We start from the raw sequence: 22822 nt of genomic DNA on the forward strand, positions 1-22822 counted from the left end.
ATTAGTAGAACAAAATCAAAACAAAACTAAGTGCAGGGCAAGCAGAAAGGAAAAAGAAAGCTCTTTTAGATTGCATGGGACTTATTTTCAAGGGGCTGCTTCTGCTTTTTTTCTGGCAGTAGATTCCCTAGTCTACCATTAGCTACCAAACTAGAAATCATTTGGGAATAACATTCTCCATTATGCTCTGCATACGTACAATTCTTTTCCCCAATTAGATCAAGCACTTGGATCACAAAATCTTTGAGTCACTTTTGTTGGCCTCCCTCTCCTAGCCTAATATCTACACGTGATAGTTTTCAGTGAAGAGAGAAACTTCAAGAAACTTTCAAGATTTTGATACTGTGAGTTTTAGATGTTAAAGTACAGCTTGAGTCTTGGGAAACTATCAGTTATAATTAGGCTATAATAATTATATTATGCTTAAACAGCATTCACAGTGAGAGAGAAGTCTGGAATATTAGAAAGGGTGTATCTCTAAAATTATTGCTATATATAAAATGTGGGAAGAGTCTGGCCTAGGAAACAGCAGGGTCATTTAATATGTTATCTCACTTTTATGAGTTATAACATAAAAATGATAGATAAAGAAATCATGCAACATTCACTCCTCCAAATGCATCATTAGATTGTTAGGGTTTTGAAAGTCATACTTGGACACTTTTCTCCTTCACCGAAAACATCAGTTTCCAAATGTCAATATTCCAGGAGGCTTAAATTTATTGGTACTTTTCACTTTCAACAATATTTGTTGTAAGGTTCAGTGAGGTCTGAAAAGGAAGTCCATTGACAACCACTAGCCCATCAGGCTTATTTGACAGATTTCCATTCTAGAGCTCTGATTATTCAAGTATCAAACAAAACGGGAAAAGGGTGAAGCTAAGGAAGTAAGAAAGGAGGACTGAACAAAGTTTTAGCTAAAGAGCATGACAAAAGACTAGTAGACTTTTAATGATGAAAAGAAATGAAGAGAAAAAAATATATATAAGAGGATTAAGTAGTATAATAAAAAGGTAAGGGCTCTGGAGTCATATATGTTGATATTTGAATCCCAGTTCTGATACTTCTGAGGTGTGTGATGTTGGGTATGTTATTTCTAAGCATCAATTGCCTTATCTGTAAATGGGGGTAAAAATACTTACCTTATGAGGTTGCAATGATAATTAAATTATTTAATTTGTCTGGAGACATGAGGGTTTTGCTCACAGTTTGAATTTACCAAATATTAACACTTATTATAAAGCAGTGTGATGGGATTTATCTGAATTAGTCAATAGGTATTTGTTTCATATATAGGAATAATGCTTAGAGTTTTGCGCAAAAGGGAAAAAACAACCCATGAGACCCACCTATACCTGCAAAGAACTTAACTAGTCTTAAAAAAGGTAAATGCAGGGGCGCCTGGGTGGCTCAGTCGGTTGAGCGGCCGACTTCGGCTCAGGTCATGATTTCGCGGTCCGTGAGTTCAAGCCCTGCGTTGGGCTCTGTGCTGACAGCTCGGAGCCTGGAGCCTGTTTTGGATTCTGTGACTCCCTCTCTCTGACCCTCCCCCGTTCATGCTCTGTCTCTCTCTGTCTCAAAAATAAATAAACGTTAAAAAAAAATTTAAAAAAAACAAAAATTCTCTTTATAAAAAAAAAAATAGGTAAATGCAGACACATGCCAGATACAACTTGTTTTCAAGTCAGATTGACTGTGTTCCAATTTTGGCTCTGTTAACTACTTGTGGGTGACCTTGAACAAGTTACATTTCCTTTCTGATCCTCACATTCTTCATCTGCAAAGTAGGCTTATTAATAAAAATACCTACACTTCATAGTATTGTTATATACTATTAAATAAGATAATGTATGAAAAGCATTTAGTACTCAGTCTGAAACATCATTGCTGTCATACGTTATGATTATTTTTTCATTCAAATCATCAGAGACTTAATAACTTTGGCTTCATGATTTTTAAAAATAATACAAAAAGTTTCTGTTTATAAACTTTCTAGTAAAAGAAGTGCAATGCTCTGATGGAAAAAGTTAGAGAAGTTTACTGAGTACATAAAAGATGTCCCAAATAAATAGAAAGGCATACCATATTCATGGATGAGTTGACTTAATAAATAATGTAGTGACAAAGGTGCCTCTTTAATCTATAATTCAATGCAATTCCAAAGTCCCAATAAAGTTTTTCATTGAGATTAATAAGCTGATCCTTAAATTCATAGAAAAGAATAAGTGGTTAAAAAATAGCCAAGGCAATTCAAGAAAAAAAAATGAGAGGCCTTGCTCATCCATATTTACCATGCAGCTGGCATAATTAAAACAGTGTGGAACAGACACACAGACAGACAAGTAGACCAAAGGAATAGAATGGAGAACCTAGAAATAACCCACATGTAATAGGGGAGTTTATATTTATTAGAGGTAGAATAATAAATTTTAGGGAAAAATGTAAAATAAAAAATGTAAAATAAAATAATTTAGGGAAAAATTAGTGCTTGATTAACTAACATCCATGTGGAGAAAGACAAATTAGATTCCCACCTCTAGAAATTTTATTTCAAATGGATTATGGATGTAAACATGAAAAGCAAAATTAAAAACTTTTAGAAGAAAAATGAGAGGTTATGTTTATCATACTAGGGCTAAGAAAGAATTTGCTAAATAATATAAATAAGCACAAAACATTATGGAAGAGACTGACTGACCAAATTAAAAGTACCATATTTTTAAATAATAAGAAGCAACAAAAGTGAAAAGACCAAAGACTAGGAAAAGGTATTTGTAATCCTACAGCAAAAGATAAGTGTATATAAAGAATTACTACAGATCAATAAGAAAAAGGAGGCAAACAACTCAAAAAGAAGGCAAAGGATATCACCTGGCAGATTATAAGCTGAAAACCTGAATGCCTAATAAACACAAGGCACAAAACCACATGAATTATCAGGAAAATATAAAAGACAAATGAAATAACCATTTCACATTAATCACAATGGCCAACTAAGTCTGACAACATCAAGTGCCTGCAGAGGTGTAAATGAATACAGTCACTTTGGAAAGTAATTTGGAATTTTGATTACAGGTGAAGAGATGTGCACCCCATGACTAAGCAATTCCTACTCAAGTAAAAATCTCATACATGTCTACCCCATGAGACACATATGAGGATGTTCCTTACAGTGGTATTTGTAATAGGAAAAGCTGAAAACAACCTGTTTCTCAATAGGGGGATGGATAAATTGTGGTTTATTCATACAAGGTAACAGCAGCAGTTGACAACGTATAAACTTACATATGGGTAAATAAGTATTTGTATCATTTAAAAACCTAGATATGTTTTTATATCTGTTTTTTTTTTTTTTTTTTTTTTTTAATTTTTTTTTCAACGTTTATTTATTTTTGGGACAGAGAGAGACAGAGCATGAACGGGGGAGGGGCAGAGAGAGAGGGAGACACAGAATCGGAAACAGGCTCCAGGCTCCGAGCCATCAGCCCAGAGCCTGATGCGGGGCTCGAACTCACGGACCGCGAGATCGTGACCTGGCTGAAGTCGGGCGCTTAACCGACTGCGCCACCCAGGCGCCCCTATCTGTTTTAATCTATGTTTTTATATCTGTGTATTATAGATCTATATAATGAAAACATATGCCGTATTTATACATATATATGTTATAAAAGCACTCAAAGAATGGTTATTTTGAGACGTGGTCATGGGTTTTCAACTCTATTAACATTTTATTTCTTTAAAGGGAGGGAAGCAAGGAAAGAGGGACAGAATCAATCCATGTAATGCAATATGACAAATGTTAGTGTACAATGAGTGTGTAAAGTCAGGGCGGTGGTTATACAGGTCTCTTTTAGGTTATATTCTATTTTTGTATGTACAAGTTTTCACAATTAAAAATTTTTAAATTACCACCATAACCCCACAAACAAAATAAAACAAAATCCTATCCACTCTATGTGTCCATTCATTAAACCATTTGCAGATTTCTTAATTCTCTCCTTGCCTTTGAGTATGGCACTCCTCTACCCAACCACAAGAACCATCTAGTGTGACTCAACCATGTTCATTACCTTCCTTGAGTTCTCCACTTTTCAATGTTCAAACTGTTTAATGTTCACCTTTTACAAAATCTTTTCTCTTAGGCTTAGGGTAGCAGTTTAATCTTGCTACCTCACTCCATTTTCTGAGCAATAACTTCTTTTCGGTCTCCAACATGAAATGCAGTTTCAATGGATAGAATGTGATTCTATTAATACCTTTTTGCTTGAGGGCTTCAGTGTTGATGTTTAGACCCCAAGAAAAGACAGAAAGATATATACACAAATCAACATACCCAGGTATGAAAATAGAGGTAGACAGATGGCATCTTTACAATCCTGGCAATTTGGTCTACCACATGCAAACCTACCTTTAAGATAAGTTAATTCATCAGCATCGCTGATGCTCAGTAAGTTAGCTCCTTGATTCTGACATGAAACATAAGCTTCCTTCCAAGAAAGAGATGCCTGAGTATTAAATTGGTAGCAACTTCCAATCTGCTCATTCTTTTCCCAATTATCTTCACAGCCATTTTCTGTTGATAAAAAGATATGTTAGCCATCATGAAGTAAGGGCATAATGTTTTATATTACTAAGAATGTTTACCAATACTGCAATTCAATTTCCATCTTCTTAGGATACACTAAAATTGAAGTTTATTGTTCAAATGACCATGTTTTGATTCTTTGGTTACACAAAGAAATTTTGAAGTCATAGGAACCAAATGACCTTGGCTGATGAAAGCTTCCACTCTCCTATCCTCTACTCTCCCATTATCCCCTACCAATTACAATGCCATATTTTAGCCCCTGCCTGCCCTCTGCCTAAACGTAGGAGTCTTCAACTGTGTTCACATTGTTAAACTCCTGAGCTGATGAAAAACAAGTTCACTTGCAAATAGCGGCAGACGGCAGAGGGGTTTGCCACAGTTTGCAGTGAAACTCCTGTGTGTATGTGTGTGTGCAGACAGGTTGCTTAAATGCCCATAATGTAGAACCCAAGTGACTACCTTATTTGAAAAACTCAGTCTGAATTTTTCCTTAATATATTAACAGAGGATTTAATATATGACATATAATTAATATTATACAATCAACATTACATATGTATATGTACACGTGTGTGCATACGTATACAGACATACATGTTCATTGTATAATGTGCATATTATTTTCTTCAACAAATACTTAGGCGCACCTGGGTGGCTCAGTCAGTGAAGCATCCAATTCTTGATTTCGGCTTAGGTCATGATCTCATGATTTGCGAGATTAAGCCCCGAGTTGGGCTCTGTGCTGACAGCATGGAGCCTGCATGGGATTTCCTCTCCTCTCTCTGCCCCTCCCCCTGCTTTCTCTCTCTCTGTCTCTCTCTCTCTCAAAATAAATGTTAAAAAAACCCCAAATATCTAAAAGCAGTTACAATTCCAGACAAAGACCCTTCAAATTATTTCTTATATGAGATATATAGATCTTGATACAGCTGGTTCAAAAACATACTTAGAGACTCCCATATACTGTCTAGAAGAGGAAACCTAATATAGGCTATATCGCATGTGTCCCAGGCTCCACTCTGGGGGTTTTGCAAAGAGCCTCCCATCATCAGTCACATATCACATGTTAGACTCATGGCCTTTCAAGCTGGAAGGGCCCTCCTAGGTCATCTTGTCTAATGCTCTCATTTCACAGATGGGAACAAATATCTAGAGGTGCTTGTGGCACAGCTGTGATCAGAGCACTGGTCTCTAAATCTACTCTTGTTGATCTTTTGAACAGCATACACTGCTTCTTCAGTCACTTTTAAATGGCCTAAATAGCAATATAGGTGGTTGTGACATTTGGTGAAAACAAAATAGGTAGATTTGCAAGTACATCGCCTCAAGTCTCCTTATTACCACTGGAGCCCTATGCCTGAAATCCGGAAGCTTCCGGGGGATGGCAGTATGTCTGCTATAAAATATAATCTACATGGTTTAGGAATCCTCAGCTTTGAGAAACTCACAGTCTTACTTCGTCCCTAAAAAGAACTCTAAGAGGTATATGAATGCATTAATACCTCCCATTCTCACCCCACCACCCAAAAGAAGCTAAAGACACTGATACTCATAACAGTCAAGGAAGCAAGGTGGAGTGGAATAAATATGTGGGGAATGAGTGTCAGGAATCCTGGAATCTCCACCAGACTCCATATGAATGTGGTTTGATCCTGACAGACCATGTCATCAATCTGGGTCTGCCGCCCCTCACCTGAGAATTGAGGGATTGCACTGGATAACCTCTACGCTCCCTTTCACATCTAAAATTTCTGATCCAGACTATAATGAGGTTTAAATGAAATCAGTGCCTAGTTGACCAAACTCTGCCTCATATCAGTTATAGTTGAAACAAACATCAGCGTTTATCTTTTAGTAGGTTCTGGGTGTTGAAAAGCCTATGCCTCTACCTGGAATAGTAATTCTCAAAGTGTGGTCCTCAGACCAGTATCTTCTGGGAATTCATTGAACTGTGAATTCTTGGGCCCCACTCCAAAGCTACCAAATTATAATTTCTGAAGGTGGGCTCCAGAAATCTTTGTTCTAACAAACTTTCCAAGTGATTCTGCTGCAGAACCATTTTCTCAGTATAACCTCTTCTAGTTGCTTAGAACTCTTCATTTTGTAGCTCAGCTTCCTTAAAGAGGAATCAGCATTACTAATACCAGTAGACTGGCTACTGAATGAGGCATGATATAGTATAGTTATTTGGGTGAAGGAATTCAGAACTGGGTTTCCTAGATTTGAATCCTAGTTCTGAAATGTATTTGTTATGTGACCTTAGGCAAGTGCTGTAATTCCCCTGTGCCTCACTTTGGTCATCTGTGAAATGGGGATAAATAGTGGTGCCTACCTTATAAGGTTGTGTGAAGATTGAATGAGTTGATATAGTTTGAGTGCTTAGAATGGTATCTGACACTTGGTAAGCATTAACTATTATTACCTAGGTCTGGAGATTTTTCCTTTCTCTTTGTTATACATTCTTCCAAACTACTGACCACTTAAAAATATTTCTGGGGCACTTATCACATGTCAGGTATTGTGATCACCTGTAACTCTCACCTGACTGGTGATAAAATATGTCTCAGTTATATGCCAGATAATGAATCAACTGCTACTTTGGTCTCTCTCTCTTTCTAAAGAACAGTGAACTCTTTAGCATGTCCTGAATAGTTTGCTTCTAGTAAGAGGCAATTAGAAAAAAATGCTCTGCTCAACACACACAAATAGCAGAAGGAACAGTGTCACCAATTTTGAGAGGGCCAGGGATATGGGTCTCTTTTGTCCCCTACTCTCTACTTCAGGCCATAAATATACTTAAGTGTCTATCATCCTAAGAGTGTTTCTTTAACCTATCTACCCCACAAACCACCATCTTTGCTCTTTTTCTATTTCATAAACCTTAAGAGGCTTTCTCTCTTATTCACACCTGTCCACTATAACTTAGCTTCTATGACCAATGGTCTTTTGAAACTGCTCTAGTGAAGGTCAGCAGCAATTTCCTAACTGCTCATGCCTTTTCCACTTCCTACTCCTGAGGTATCTATGCTATAGGCACTCCCTCCTTCTTTGTCTTCCATGATACCATTCTGTCTTGGTTCTATTCTTGGCCTACTCCTAAAAGCAAGCTCATAGCTACACATTACTTCCCTCTTCCCTCAAATATATATTTTTTCTCTAGGATAATATTTGTTGCAGTCATTTGTGAGTCATCTTGGACTCTTCTTTGTCCCTTTTGCTTCACAGAAATGGTATCCATTGTCTCTTTCTATATAAAGCCTGTTAGCCCATACATACCTGGTATTAAGCAGATGCCCCACTTTTGATCATACTCATAATTTAAGGTGGTTGCACACCATGGCCCACCATGATTTTCATCACGAATGCACTCATGATGCCAGGTCCCATTAACTAAGAATGGAAATTCACAAGGTCTTCCATAGGAGTTCCCATCTCTGGTATATATCTCTGTGGTGTGGGGAGGAAGGAAAGGAAAGTTAAAAACTGGACAGTCACCTTCATTTAACTAATTCCTAAATTTTCTGTGAAAGAAAGATTGTTGTTTGCGCTGAAGAGAATACACTATCACGGTGCCTGGGTAGCTCAGTGAATTAAGCATTCGACTCTTGATATTGGCTCAGGTTGTGATCTCGCAGTTGTGAGATTGAGCTCAAGCCTGGCATTGGGCTCTGTGCTGAACACGGAGGTTGCTTGGGATTCTCTCTCTCCCTCTCTCTCTGCCTCTCCCCTGTTTGTGTTCTCTCTCTCTCTCTCTCTCTCTGTCTCTCTCTCAAAATAAACTTAAAAAAATAAATAATAAAAGAAGAGAATACAGTATCTAAGTAGGTTGCACAGCGTGGAAATTCAGAGCATGGAAGCTGACTGGTCAGATCTGTACTTGAATGCTGGCTCCCCCACTGACTGACTGTGCAGCTGTAGCAAGCTCTCTAATTTCTATTAGCCTCAGTTTCTGTATCTGCAAACTAGGAATAATAGTATCTAGCTAATAGGTTTATTCAAGAGGATTCAATGAGATAATCCATGTAAAGCATCATTTATTATGGTGTGATAAAGAGCTAAATGATCCTGGCTTGATCCTGCAGGGATCAACTGATTACCATGGGTGGAAGACTACTTCACCAGAAGGGGATCTCTGCCTGAGACTAAATTTACATTTTAAATTATTTTATTTAGTAAGAGTGGGGCCAGAAAAATACCTTGGAGTCACTGAGGGTGGGTGTGGACTTTGGAACCAGGTGTAGTTAGGCAGATGGACGCATAGCCCCATTGCTCACAGACTGGTGGTAGAACTGAGGTTGTGGGTTTTGAGGAAGTGGGAGAAAGAACAGCTGGATCTCTGAGATGGTTCTTGGAGAAGAACGGGGCACGGTAATTCATGTTATAAAAGAAGAACCAGCTTTGTCTGGGAAGTCATGGGACTGGCTGGTGGCCAGAGAGGTATTAGTACCAGGTTTTCATTTTGTTTTATTTAAATTCAAGCTAGTTGTCATACAGCAGAGTCTTGGCTTCAGGAGTAGAACCCAGTGATTCATCCCTTACATATGACACCCAGTGCTCATCCTGAAAAGTGCCCTCCTTAATGCCCCTCACCCATTTAGCAATCCCCCTACCCATCTCCCTTACAGCAACCCTCAGTTTGTTTTCTGTATTTAAGAGTCTCTTATGGTTTGCCTCCTTCTCTGTTTTTATCTTATTTTTCCTTCCCTTCCCCTATGTTCATCTGTTGAGTTTCATTTTAATAATTTGCCCTGGTGCATGGATAAAAACTAAAAAATTATTCCAACCACAAATATGCCTGGAAATACTAAAGAAAGTGCTCAATATTTATGCGGATAACAGTTCTCTTGGAAAGGGGCTTTTATAGAACAGCTAGCTATGTAATTATTTTGGTCACCTTTTTCCGTACCCTTGATTTGTTTAAAACCAAGGTCATTATCAGATCAACTAGTGGCTATTAGGTAAAGCATAATAGTCAGATCTTATCACCCTTTACCAGGCTATTAGGGTCCATCAAAATGTCTCACAGATTTGCTTAAAAGTGTACTTAAGATAGTATTTGATTCCATATCCTTTATCATTCTCAAATATTCAGTTAACTGAAGTATGAGACTTGATTTAACAGTTTAGAATATATTAAGCAGTAGTATAGCAAAAAGTAAGAATAATCCAGACGCTTTTATTTACAAACAATCTTTTAAGAGACACTGGTTTTATTTTCCTCTGACATATAAATGATTTTGGACAGGATATTTCTGTTAAAGAGTAATTTGGCCTTACATTTTATAATAAATCTGCTTATTACCTGTGTTCTATTTTTAATGATACCAAAGCTCCCAATAGTTCATGACAATTTCTCTTCCAACATTATAGTACTTAAAAGGAGTCCCTGAACACAGCAACTATTACTTGTAGAACCCTCAGTTTCTTCCTTTTTAAAAAGTCTTGTGTTTCTGTAATACAGAGTGCTTTCACATACATTTCTTTTACTTGCTCTTTACCATAAACCTATGAGATCTATAGGGCATGTATTACACTTTTTTGTGAGATCTCCATTTTTTGCAATGTAGTTAAATAAAACATTCACTAAACTGTAAGTGACAAGGATGGGAACTGGCTCCCTCATTAGAGTCCTTGGACATGTTAAGCACAACTTGTGACTTTAACGGCTGCCTTCTCAGGTTTCAAGTTCTGTTTCATAGCTTAAAGCTGGGTTTCAATTAAAAAACTCTCCTATTCACAATATCGTTTGAAGAATGATAAGGATATAGCAACCACCACATCAGTAGCAGCTAACTTATGCTAAATGTTCACAAAGAGGTTTATTCTCACACATTTTTCACTGCTGCTGGACCTCTTAAATCCTATGGGTTTCCCTAGAGAGACAGCCTTTTCCTGAGAAGAATCTTCTCTGAATGTGTGAATTTATGATGATCGCACTCTCAAAACAACAGCTTATTCTGAAATAGGTACAATTTGGTGAGTTGAATCACTTACATGGAAAACTAACATTAATTTCTTCTGCAACATGAGGCAAAATAGCTTCAATGGTTAAAGAGGTTGGCAGGCTCGCAAGAGTTGTTCAAAATTCAGACAGTTCTCCACTAAATTCAATTTCCTCCGGATTCACCAAATATTCAAAATTTGAAGGCTGCTAGTGAGCTCAAGATATCTTAATGATATACACGTTTATCTGGAAGATGGTCAAAGGCAATTCATTCATAAAGTTTATACAACTAAAGTTTTCTCTGAGATGAACATGACTCACACGGGATGGGGATTGGAGGAAGGCAACCCAGGAAACAATGACAAATAATTTTTCTCATAAGTAAAAACATTTATATTGCAAATACAAGGGAGAAATAAAAAAGCTATATTTGGGGAATTCAATTATGGTGTTGAGCACCGCTTTGCTGTAACAAGTTTGGGTAACCTTGGACTTCACTCTATTGGGACTCTTAAGTCTTATCTTTCTTATCTCTAGACAGCTAGCTAGACAAAAGGCAGGGCAGAGACCAATATGCAGAGTCTGACAGAGTAGTGCCAGAGAAAGCCCTTAATTTAAGACAGTAGTCTCTAATCTAAGAGCAGGAAGGGACTACATAAATTTAAAAGAGTAAAACTGCCAGGACTTAATATGTGATTAAATGTAGTAAGAGAGGAAAGCAGGACAATTCCAGGGTGACTTGTAGATTCCTGACACACACGACTTGGATGGTACCAATCATCTGGAAAGGAATAGAAAAGAGGAGGTAGGTTTGACCCTGGCTTCTGTCCAGATTAAAACTTGAGGTGTGTGCTGATGAGTCAGAACTATGAGAGCCTTTTCTCAGAAATCTCTAAAGTTCTTATTTGAAAATCCAGTGTTCCAAATATTGTATTTGGTAAGGTCAAGAAACACTTTGTGCCTGTGGGCACTGCTTAGTTCTTTCTGGGTTGGTACCCCAAGTGGGTTCTTAAACTTTTTTTGTGCTCCTGATAACTTTGGCAGCTATATGAAATGCACAGGTGCCCTTCTCAGAAGAATATTACAAATGCATAAAATAAACCCCATAGGATTACAAAGAAAATCAGTTAGACTGAAATTAAGGTCTTGGGGTACTTAAGGAATTTACAATCACAACTACATCCCTCAAAAGAATCAAGAGCAGGAGACAGAAAGAGCCCTGCTGAGAAAATAATACTGTCTGATCTTTGAACAAATTCAATGAAACAAGTCAAATCCAGTTTAAAAGGCATTTTGTGTCATTCCATGTTTTCTCTTAGTTGCCAAATTGGAGAAACGCTTTCAAAGTACAAAATTTAAACTTGCCATTAAGTGGTATCCAAATAGCAATTGCTTTTTTTTTTTTTTTTAACGTTTATTTACTTTTGAGACAGAGAGAGACAGAGCATGAATGGGGGGAGGGTCAGAGAGAGAGGGAGGCACAGAATCGGAAGCAGGCTCCAGGCTCCGAGCTGTCAGCACAGAGCCCGACGCGGGGCTCGAACTCATGAACCACGAGATCATGACCTAAGCTGAAGTCGGACACTTAACCGACTGACCCACTCAGGAGCCCCTAGCAATTGCTTTTTTTTTTTTTTTTTTTTAATTTTTTTTAATGTTTGTTTTTGAAACAGAGAGAGACACATGGCATGAACGGGGGAGGGGCAGAGAGAGAGGGAACACAGAATCGGAAGCAGGATCCAGGCTCTGAGCCATCAGCCCAGAGCCCGACGCGGGGCTCGAACTCGCGGACCGCGAGATCGTGACCTGAGCTGAAGTCGGACGCTTAACTGACTGAGCCACCCAGGCACCCCTAGCAATTGCTTTTTAATGTTAGGAGGAAGCTGGCTAGCAAAAACAGACTTGTTCAATGAGTCAAGGATCGAGGATTAAAAAAAGGAAAACCCCATATCTAATTTTCCAATATTTTCCCGTTAAGAGCAGAACCTGACATCTCAGAAGCAGATGCATCTTCAGTAGGAAATAGAAATAGGTTACCACAGGAGAAAAATTTGTGTGTGTTATGGGAAGGACAGAAAGCCAAATTTAGCTTAAGTGAGCTTTAAGAGAAAAGAAAAATCCCTGTGAACCTATATAAATTTACAAAGAAGAGCAAAGGTGAGATAAGGGTTAAGCCTTAGATAAGATAATTAAATATATATTTATATATAAACATTTGATGTAATTCAGAACAAGATGATGAAAAAGATTTGCTTGGGTGATACCAAATTACATTTAGAGGTTTAAAAAAAATAAATCTACTCCTTCTGACTTGGAAAGTTGTTATAATCCAGTTTCTAGATGCAGAACAAAGTTCATGATCAGCTCTGTCATAGGCAATATTCATATACAATTGACCTTCCAATAACATGGGTTTGAACTGCACAGGTCCGCTTATATGTGGATTTTTTTCTGATAAATACGGTACAGTACTGTAAATGTATTTCTATTCCTTATGATTTTCTTTTCTTTTTTTTTAGTTTATTTACTTATTTTGAGAGAGAGAAAAAGAGAGAGCATGAGTGGGGAAGAGGCTGAGAGTGAAGGAGAGAGAGAATCCGAAGCAGGCTCCGACTTGGGGCTGGATGTCACCAACTGTGAGATGATGACCTGAGCCAAAATCAAGAGTCAGATGCTTAACTGACTGAGGCACCGAAGCACCCCTCTTTATTATTTTCTTAATAGCATTTTCTTTCCTCTAGCTTACTTTATTGTAAGAATACATTATGTAATACATATACAAAATACGTGTTAACTGTTTATGTTGTTGGTAGGCTTCCAGTCAACAATAGGTTATTAGTAGTTAAGTTTGGGTGAGTCAAATTTTCAATTGCATGGGGGTCAGTGCTCCTAACCCCCACATTGTTCAAGGGTGAACTGTATTTATTTTTGAAAGTAATTGAGAAAAAGTCCACTCTTAAAATGCTGAATCATAAACACAAACATCAAAGTGTGACCGCCATGCCAAAAATAGAAATAAACTCACTCACACGAGGTCTTGAAGTTTTTCCATTACATAAAAATCTGCCAAGGAGAAATACATTTCTTTTTTCTTTCTTTTCTTTTCTTTTTCTTTCTTCTTTTTTAACTTATAAAAAGTTTGATTTTACTAGGTCATTTGAATTTTACCCTTTATGAAGAATTTCCTGTTACTCTACCATTTCTTTCCCTCTGTAGTTCAGAATGTAATCATAGGAAATACATATGCTCAAGCATCAGAGAGATTTCAGATCCTAGGTTTACTACAGAGTGACTGTGTGACCTCTGACAAGGTACCTAACCTCTTCTGTAAAATAGGAAAAACAGCACCAACCTCACATGGGTAGCTCAATGTTACTGCACTGTGCCTGAAACTGAATGCTAGCTCACTGCCCTTACCAATGCATGACTTTATTTGTGATCAGTTGTGCAGGTTCAATGTCACATTTACCAAACCCAACAGCAAATGACTAAAGTCCCTCTCCAATACTCACCATGGTAAGGCTGGTCACAGAGGTTTTCCTCTGTGCCTCCTTTCTTCCAGACGTCAGATGAATTTGTTCTTGCTATAGCATGTCCATTCTTCAGAGCCAATCTGTACTGGGCAGCTCCGTACAAAGAGTAGTGCTCACATTTCCACCACAGCATGGCACTGGAGTCACAGCTGAACATTCTCAAGGAGTCTGTAGGTTTAGTAATATCTAGCCCCAGGCACTTCTGGGATTGCAAATGAAAGAGGCGATGCTGGGACACCCACTTCCATAACATGTCCCTACTTCCATCACAGTCCGTTGCTATTATCCAGTCATTCAGTGGCTTGATGCACTTGCCCATGTTTTCATTGACAACGGTGAATGGATCATTGCCTGAGTCAAAACAGACAGTTAAAGAAGACATTTCAGGATTCTGAACTGTGTGGTTAGTGTGCCTTGGCCCCTGCTTGCTGAGGGGAGTCTGAGCACTCCGGGATTACTCTCACCCTCCAACATCTATAAACTGCAATGCACTTACACAAGGTCAGAGGACAGTGGTAGTCAGAGAGGCAGTATAGTGTGGATTAAGAGCATGAGCCAGTCTGCCTAGGTTCATAGTCTGCCTCTGCTACTTATTACCCATGTGATCAGGGCAAGTTATCTAACCACTATGCCTCAGTTTCCTCCTTTGTAAAATAGTACTTCCATATGGTAGGTATTAGGTTAAAATGAGCTCATACAGGTAAAGCACTTAGAATGGTATGTATATTTTTATTGTTCCGTGAAATATCTGCCCCCCCTTATTTAATGAGATGAAGAAACTCCTTCGTTTTCATCTTCCTTAGAGAGGTGGTCTACGATCAATGAAAAGTATCCTGAACCTATTCAGGACCACAGTTCTGTCTTGCTTATATTAGCTACTATGGCAGGGTAAATTATTACATGGCATGAACGTTTCTCAGAGGAGATGCAGAGACTTCTGAGGGGGCAGAAGTAGAATAGTGGGGTAAAGTGATGAGAGGAAATGAAGATCTGGATTCTGAGGGGAGGAGGGACTGTGATCAGCTCTACCTTAGCACCCACAGGAACGTGATGAGAAGCCGTGGAGAGGGGTCGGGAGAGTGCTGACTGTGTGGATCACCTACAGAGGCTAAGGCTGAGCCTGAGCTCCAGAAATCACCTGGGATTCAGAATTCCACAGCCAGGAGGTTTGGACAGTGGGAAACTCCAAAGTGATGAGCATAAGCTGAAGGCGAACGAAGGGACTTCCCTGAACGCTTCCCTGCCACTTTTGCATAAGTTGGGGAAGACCTGAGTAATGACAAAAACTGAAGTTCTGCTAACTTGGTGGAATGGGACCTCAGAATAAAATTTAATCTGATTCTATGAAAATAAAGTAATGCATGGTTTCTTGCACACCTGAGCTTGTGGAACAGGATTCACATCTGTTACAACAACTTACAGTTGAACAATTTGGCCAGTGCTTTTAGAAAGAAAAAATTTTTGAAGTTATAGCACAAAAGTTCATGCTGCTGAGAGGAAAGCTGAAAGACAGTTAAACAATCATTGTCAGTGAACCAAAGGGTTCAGCAGAAGGACCTGTAAATTTTTAGTTCCCAAAAGGCACTTTCATTTTGATGCCAGCTTCACAACCATTGATTTTACTAACGCTACATACCTTTTCTGATAATAATTCACAGGCTTTCAGAGTTAAAAATTCTTATACGAAGGACTTGAGGGGAAATTTCACCATATAAATAATAACTATACCATTAAGTCAAATCTCAGCTTGAACTTCGAACAGAATTTTTTGCTTTAAATAGCAGCAGCAGCAACAAGAATAGGAACAACTACAAAATCCTGTAAAACTTTAAGTTACTTCTGCTTTCAACTCTGTATTTTAAAATGTTACGTAAGGCTGCAGCTAGGTGTCTTGGTCATAGCAACTTCCATCCCTCACCCTTCCTTCTTGGACATTTCTCTGCCATTCTCTGCTTTATGGACACCATTTGGGAGGATAGTTAACAAAAAGAGGAAAACATACTGTCTTAGAAGATTATCGCTCACAATTTCTCCAGTGTGCTTCTCCTACAAATTCAATATCGACGCAGACCCATGAGGTACTTTTTTCCCAAACTATTCTCTCACTTCTCCAAGATAAATCTCGTATTCCAAAGTATCAGGAGTTACTGGAGAAAAAAAAGAAGTCTGCTTCTACAGGAGAATAGGCTGCCACCTCCCTTGCTGGAACATTTCCCTCCGTTGTCCTGTGGTCTCACTGCCTTCTTTCGTGGGCACTCTGCTCTCTGCCCTTTGATCCCAGATAGGTGAGCTGGGCCAGCAGGAGTTTTGCTATCTTTGCAGTGCTTCAAAGTTCTTTCAAGTTGCCTTTGCAGAATCCAATAGATAAGCTATAGCTCTTAGTATAGTGGCACAAGCAGTGGAATACGAGTTAGGGGTGCTAGGTTGAAGACCTACCTCCACTACCAGTTAGCTGGTAGAGATGTTGGGGAAGTCACTTAATCTCCCCAGGGTCTTCGTATCTCCAAATGTAAGATGAAAGCAGAGAAGTTTAAGATACCTTAGCCACTTTCAGTACTAATATCCTATGCTTCCACAAGATAAGTTTTCCTAGACTTTCAGGTTTTACTGGTCTTTGCCAAGTTCATTGTATATTGTTCTTAAACAGATGTCCACAACTTTATTATGTCATGCTAATGCTAGTAGCATTTCAGGTCATCCTAATCCCATTAGCATCAGGTATGTGCACTTAGGTAACAGTGATGCTTTATAAATACTCTTTGGAAGTGAAAAAAAAATTACCCTTTCCCATTTACTGTATGTTTTACTTCTGGGACACCCATAGACTAAAGAAGTTTGTAGGAACTCTGAAAGACTACAGGAGAGGTATGGAATGGCATGGAAAAGCTATGTAAAAGAGGAGTTGCCAAGCTTCTTACCTAATTGTAACATCTATGATCTTAAATACTTGCCTCATTTTAAATCTGTCTTTTAACTATTTACAATCAATGTTTGACATCCATAGTGTTCCCTTAGCACATACATTAATTATTGATATGATTTAAGGAAACTTGCCATTAGCCTTCATATATAATGTATGTGTAAGAATTCATACATAATATATAAGGTAGGGAGAGTCATCTTTTCATGATGTTTCCCCATATCATTCCTTACCCTTCGCAGAAGCAGTTCAGTCTGCCTCAGTCTTGTGACCCTATCGGGATGGTAGACTGAAGGGTGGGAAGGACTGAGGAAGTGTGAAAATAATTCCTTATTTATAAAATGTGTTAAATAAGGGTAAATAAAATATTTCAGAAATATATTACACTTTGAAAAGGTAATTACACAGCAACTTATAAAAGATTCTTTATTGACAACCTTATGTTGCATCTTATTCATGTTATCTTATAATATATCCTAAATGGAATTTTAATGTTTACTTCCACATACAATATTTGGGCAAGTCTAAAAGGCAGAGGTTGATGAAAATAAGCCTCATCATCCCTAGTAGCATTTTTATATGCTTCATTTCATAGAAATATTCTAGTGGTATCTGAGAGGAAATGGCTAAGTAGTATTATCATATATTGAAAATGAGTTTTTAGTATTCCACATTCATCAAAGGAAAACTATCTCTTATTGCCTAATCATTAGGTAATTCTTGTCTTACCTCAACAAAAGAGGTTTGCACATTCCAAAGAGAAGTTGGACATCAACATTTTATAATCACAGACAAATGGAGAGGGAGATAGAGGCAAGAAGGATGAAGATTGCAGTATTTTTAGTTTCAGGGGAACTTCTAGAGCCCACAATGTTAAGCATTTCATGGAGTCACCACCATGTACACAGATCATACATGTGGAGTAGGAAAGAATCAGAAGTTTGGGTTTGTCAGTTCAAAAACAGGTCCTGAAGTGACCTTGGGTCCATGACAATCTACTAGGAGTCAGGAAGTCATGGCATTCAGATTGGGTGTTATGGGCTGGTGAGAACCTCAGGAGTCCTAGAAGGATTGGTTTACTTCAAGCTATTAGCTCTCCCAGGAGGCCAAAAAGTAAACCAAGCAATTGGGATTTCCCCAAGGGCACAGAGCAACTACTAGGTGTTGAAATTAGGTGTTTCAGCACCTGAGCAACACAGGTCTCCTGCACAAACCTAACAGCATACATGTGACAGAGTGCATGCCATTACCAGCATCGTGAAGCTGACACGCTGCCAAACAAATTACTCAAATGGCTAGGGTTTCAAAATTCCAGTGCTTCCCTTAATGGGACCATAAGTCTGGTCTGAGGGTGTAGTAAACAGACCAGAGCAGCTACTAAGGGTGAGGAAGGATTCAGGAAATCAAATACCTGTCAGGACCTAGTGCAGGAAGAATGGAGTTAAGCTGATGTTCTTTGCTTTGGGGTGATGAGAAAGGCCAGGGATTGCAGAGATTGCAAAAATTAAGGAAATCTTGAGTTCTGTGGGGGAGACAAAAACAGATAAGACTAAAGCAGAAGTAGATGGAAACCAAGTCTTCGGTGACAGAAAGGTCAGGGTGTTTTGACTGTGGTTAGTTGTGGCAGTGAAATATTTCTACCTGGATTGTGGGCAGGTGGAATAGAATTCTCACAGCCAGTAAAGGACTTTTGGCAGTTTCCAACAGGGAGGGTCAAAGGAGAATGGAGAAGTGTGAATCAGATCAGCATTCACTAAAAGGTCCTTGTTGTAGATAGGGTGATGTCACTCACACTCTGGGAAGCTTCTTCACATCACGCTCTGTAAAAAGTCTAAATCTGGCAGTAACTTAGTTTAGCTTTTACAGGAAAATAAGAACCACAAGCAGCCTACGGGTTTTCAAAAAAGTTCTTACCCATCTTTTACTTCCTCATACAGGAAAAGTGAACAGAAGTGGTAGGTGGTGACGGCCCACTGACCACTCGCTATGCAGCCTGACTAAGAAAGTCCTCGGGGGCATCTTTTGCCAAGGCAAAAAGAAAGTAAAAGCAAACTCCGATTGCTGCCAGGGGGCATGGTGAGGCTGGCACTACCCAGAGCATCAGCGAAGGGAGTCTATTCCTGGTCCTGCTTCCGCAGTTAGAGGCAGGAAGGTCTCTGGACAAGCCACCTGCGCTTCACAGGGGTGAAGCCTCGCAGGGGTGTTTTGGAGCTGATAAGGCAGTTAGGGGAAAAGATCGCCGCTCAAGGCTTTAGGGGAGGGCATCATAAAGAAGTTATGATCATGGTCACTTTAGAAGACATGGCTTAACCTGACTTCCTTTTGGACGTGCACGTTGGCGGACGTGCAGCTAAATTGGGGCATCATTAATCATTCTGGGCGCTATGGGTAGAAAGTTCCTCTAGACACTGAGTGGCCAAGGTGACCAGGAGGCGAAGGAGGGGCGAGACCCGCTGGATGGGGTGTGGGGGTTCCTGAAGAGCCTTTTACTCTAAGGAGGTGAGATTTTGGAGGCTTCAGGACGAGGAAGGGGCGGGGGACCGGCACAGAAAAGGTCATGAGCCTTCCCTAAGGTGGACTGTTCTCTCTCAGCACCATAAAGGCCCTACCCCCACCCCCCCCCACCCCTCCATCCTCCAGGCGCCCGAGGGCCAGGGAGCTCCTCCTACCCCAGAATTCCCCTTCGGTTCACATGTTCGGCTCCAGACCCCCGAGGAAAGCAGAGGTGACGAGACCCAGGGCGCCGCCCTAACCCCAAGCGAGGAAAGTCGGCAGACCTGACAACTTCGAGGGCCCTAGCCGCCGCCGACCTGGCCCGCCCGCGGTTACCTGCGCGGCCATAGGGCTCTGCCAGCTCGCAGCACCTGAGAAGTAGCAAGAGGAGCTCCGCCGCGCGGCGAAGGGTCGCCCAGCGCGTCTTCATCCTGAGCCGGCCCCAGCAGTCCAACCGGGTCCTCGGGCGCACGCGGGACCCACTCCTCCCGCTGCGCCCAGCGGGCCGGGCCGGCGCTTTTGCCTAGAGCCTCCGGGGAATCCCGGCCCCGCCCCCTCCGCCCTCGGCCAATCAGGCGGGGCGGGGCGGGGCAAGTGAGTGGACTCTTTGGCGGGAAGACGAACTTACGCGCACCTTCTAGAGGACCGACCCGCCAGGAGACGGGAAGTGAGCGCGGAGTTAGACTGTAGAGTGTCGCTCAGACTACCGGGCTTGGGGGTCATGGCCCCCACTCTTCTTCAGTAAAGTTGAGGAGACGCGGCAGTTGCCGGGACTTGGCAACTTCCTGGTGTGTGGGTTGGGTTCGTTTAGGACTTTGTTCTCTGCCTAGCGCACCTGTCTGGGAGGACCTCTTGACTGCGGGCTGGGCTGGAGAGGCACCCACATCCTCTCATACCCCAAAGGCGGAAGTCTGCATCCGTAGTGTTGCTGCTGCTATCAAGCCAAGGAATTCAGGTGTCCTTAGTTGCGTCTTGTGTTTTCGGATAGTGCAAACAAAGGCAAGGTAATCGCACTCTGCAGTTTCACCCGCAATTGTTAAGGAATGAAAAAGCAAGAGCTATTTGAGTGAACGTACAATCAATACTTTCAACGATTTAGGCCTTATAACCATCTGACCTTTGCAAGTAAGCTCTTCTCTTAAAAATTAATAATAATAATCCAGTGGAAATGGGAAGTGTGCACCCGAAACCAGCAATGTGAGAATAATATTTATCCTCTCCCTGTGGGAACTGCAATCATTATAAATAGGCTGACCTAAGTTGCCTGGATGTGAATGTCCTATATTCTCAAACCCCATAAAAGCACATGGTGTGTACCCAGAAACACCTTCATTCCTGTCCTCTGAGAGTGAATGCTTCCAGGAGGAGAAGAACATCTAGGTTGCCTCTCCTGATTTTACCTGCCAAGGCTTTGCTGATGACTCCTAACCTTGACTCTGGTCTCTCCCCAGACTTGGGCCTTCAGTTCAGTAAATATATTAAGCACTTGCTATTATGGGGAGGGGCTCCTCCCAGGATAAGACAGAGACAACATCCCTGCCGGCTCAAGCTTACTGAGTACTAGGGGAGACTGAGGCACACACAGTTAACTTAGGGCAGAATGAATGGGGAGACTGGACAAAGCTTCAAGGAAGACAGCACCTCAACCTGGGTCTTGGGTAGTGGGTAGGAATTTGACCATGCATAGCTGGTTGGAGAAAAATGTAACAGAATGGCAGGAAAATTGCAAAGCAGGGGCAGAGGACAGCAGTCCAGTATGACCGCCCTTCCGGGTGCGGGCACGCGCGCGAGTGTGTGTGTGTGTGTGTGTGTGTGTGTGTGTGTGTATGTGTTAAAAGTAGTTGTGGTGGAGGCCTAAGTGGAAAATGACAGCAGAGAAGTAACTTGTGGAAGTTTGGTGAAATGCCTTGAATATTATGTCAAAGACTTTGACTTGATTCTCTAGAACTGGGCAATGGAAAGTTCTGAGTAAGACTATCTGCTACTGCCCTGATTCCCTCTGCATTTGTGGTTGCTTGCCTTTCTGATCCTGCCCAACTTGGAGCTACTTGACAGTTGTGCTCTTATCTTCTCATTATTACCTTCCTACACTGAGCACAGACCCCATCCAGAGTAAGCTCTCAAAAAAAAAAAAAAATAGTTTACTTACTAAATGAATTCCTAGAGCCACACCTTAGCATAGGGCCATATGAGCTCTTGCTTGCATTATGTTGCAGTAGTTTCTCAGTTGACCTCCCTGCCAACAATTGTCCTCTTAGGCAAAGGAATCTTAAACACTGTTTGGAACATATGACCTTTCTTCTGCTCACATCCTTTCAGTGCTAAGTGGGAGTTCAGGAGGATTGTGAATGCCTGAAATTATATACAGTTTTATGAATGCACTTAAAAAAAATTTTTTTTTTTTTTTGAGAAAGAGCAGAAGAGGTCCAGGGCTTTCCTGAGAGTCTCAAAGAAGCCTGTGATACAAAAGGAAAACTCATCTAGGATAAAGCAAGCCCCTCTATGATCTGACCCTTTATGTTTATTTACCTTCCTATGTCATTCCTTGGTTCAGTCAACCTGTCTGAATCTGTCTTGCCTTTTCCTATCTCTGCCCATATATCCGTATTTTCTCCAATGTAGAATGCTTCTTTTCCTTCTCCCTTGGTTTAGTTCTACCCTTCCAGTTAAGGCTGTGCTCAAATCTCACATTTTATATAAAACGTTTCTAAGAAGGACACTAACCCTTGGGGATTCCAAACATCTGGATAATATGCATTCTGTTCACTTCATATTTAACACATAGTGCCTCTTGCTGTTTGAGTAATCCCCCCTTATCTGTGGTTTTGCTTTCTGTGGTTTCAGTTACCCTCAGTCAACCACAGTGCGGATGATTTTTCTGATGTGTGGTCAGAAGGTCAATAGTAACCTAAATCTACATCACTACATCATTTGGCTCATTTCATCTCATATGTAGGCATTTTACAATCTCACATTATCAATAGGACGATGAGTATAGTACAATATTTTGAAGAAAGAAAGAAGAGAAACCACATTCACATACTTTATTGCAGTATATTGTTATAATTGTTTTTTATTAGTTACTATTATTAATCTCTTAGTGTACCTAATTTATAAATTAAGTTTTACAGTTACATGTTATAAATTAAGCTCTGCAGTTACATGTGTACTGATACTCCACCTAGGTTATATGTCTTAAATAACTATTTATTGTCTATGGTGACAATAGAAAGCAGTGTATCCTTCAAGTCTTACCTTGAATGTCACTTGTTCAATGAAATCTTTCTTGACTCTGCAGTCTAGGTCAACTTCCTCTGTGATTGGTTCAGAGTACATCCCACACT

At 40.2% G+C, this 22822-nt stretch overlaps 1 protein-coding gene across 2 annotated transcripts in view; it reads right to left on the bottom strand.

Annotated features, from left to right (window-relative positions):
• The window catches only part of LOC123598969 (lymphocyte antigen 75), a 135432-nt gene extending 115430 nt beyond the window's left edge, over window positions 1–20002 (bottom strand). The window contains exons 1-4 of one of the 2 annotated variants that reach the window (XM_045479962.1): window positions 19815–19992; window positions 14045–14416; window positions 7865–8035; window positions 4409–4573 (exon numbers count right to left, since the gene is read on the bottom strand). In XM_045479962.1, the coding sequence (XP_045335918.1) occupies window positions 4409–4573; window positions 7865–8035; window positions 14045–14416; window positions 19815–19908 (802 nt within the window). In that variant the 5' untranslated portion in view covers window positions 19909–19992. Of the gene's footprint in view, window positions 1–4408; window positions 4574–7864; window positions 8036–14044; window positions 14417–19814 lie in introns of both variants that reach the window. The other variant, XM_045479961.1, reaches the window with a different exon arrangement.
• Between the last annotated feature and the right edge of the window lie 2820 nt (window positions 20003–22822).

This window comes from Leopardus geoffroyi, chromosome C1, assembly GCF_018350155.1.
Source record: "Leopardus geoffroyi isolate Oge1 chromosome C1, O.geoffroyi_Oge1_pat1.0, whole genome shotgun sequence".
Classification (NCBI taxonomy): domain Eukaryota; kingdom Metazoa; phylum Chordata; class Mammalia; order Carnivora; family Felidae; genus Leopardus; species Leopardus geoffroyi.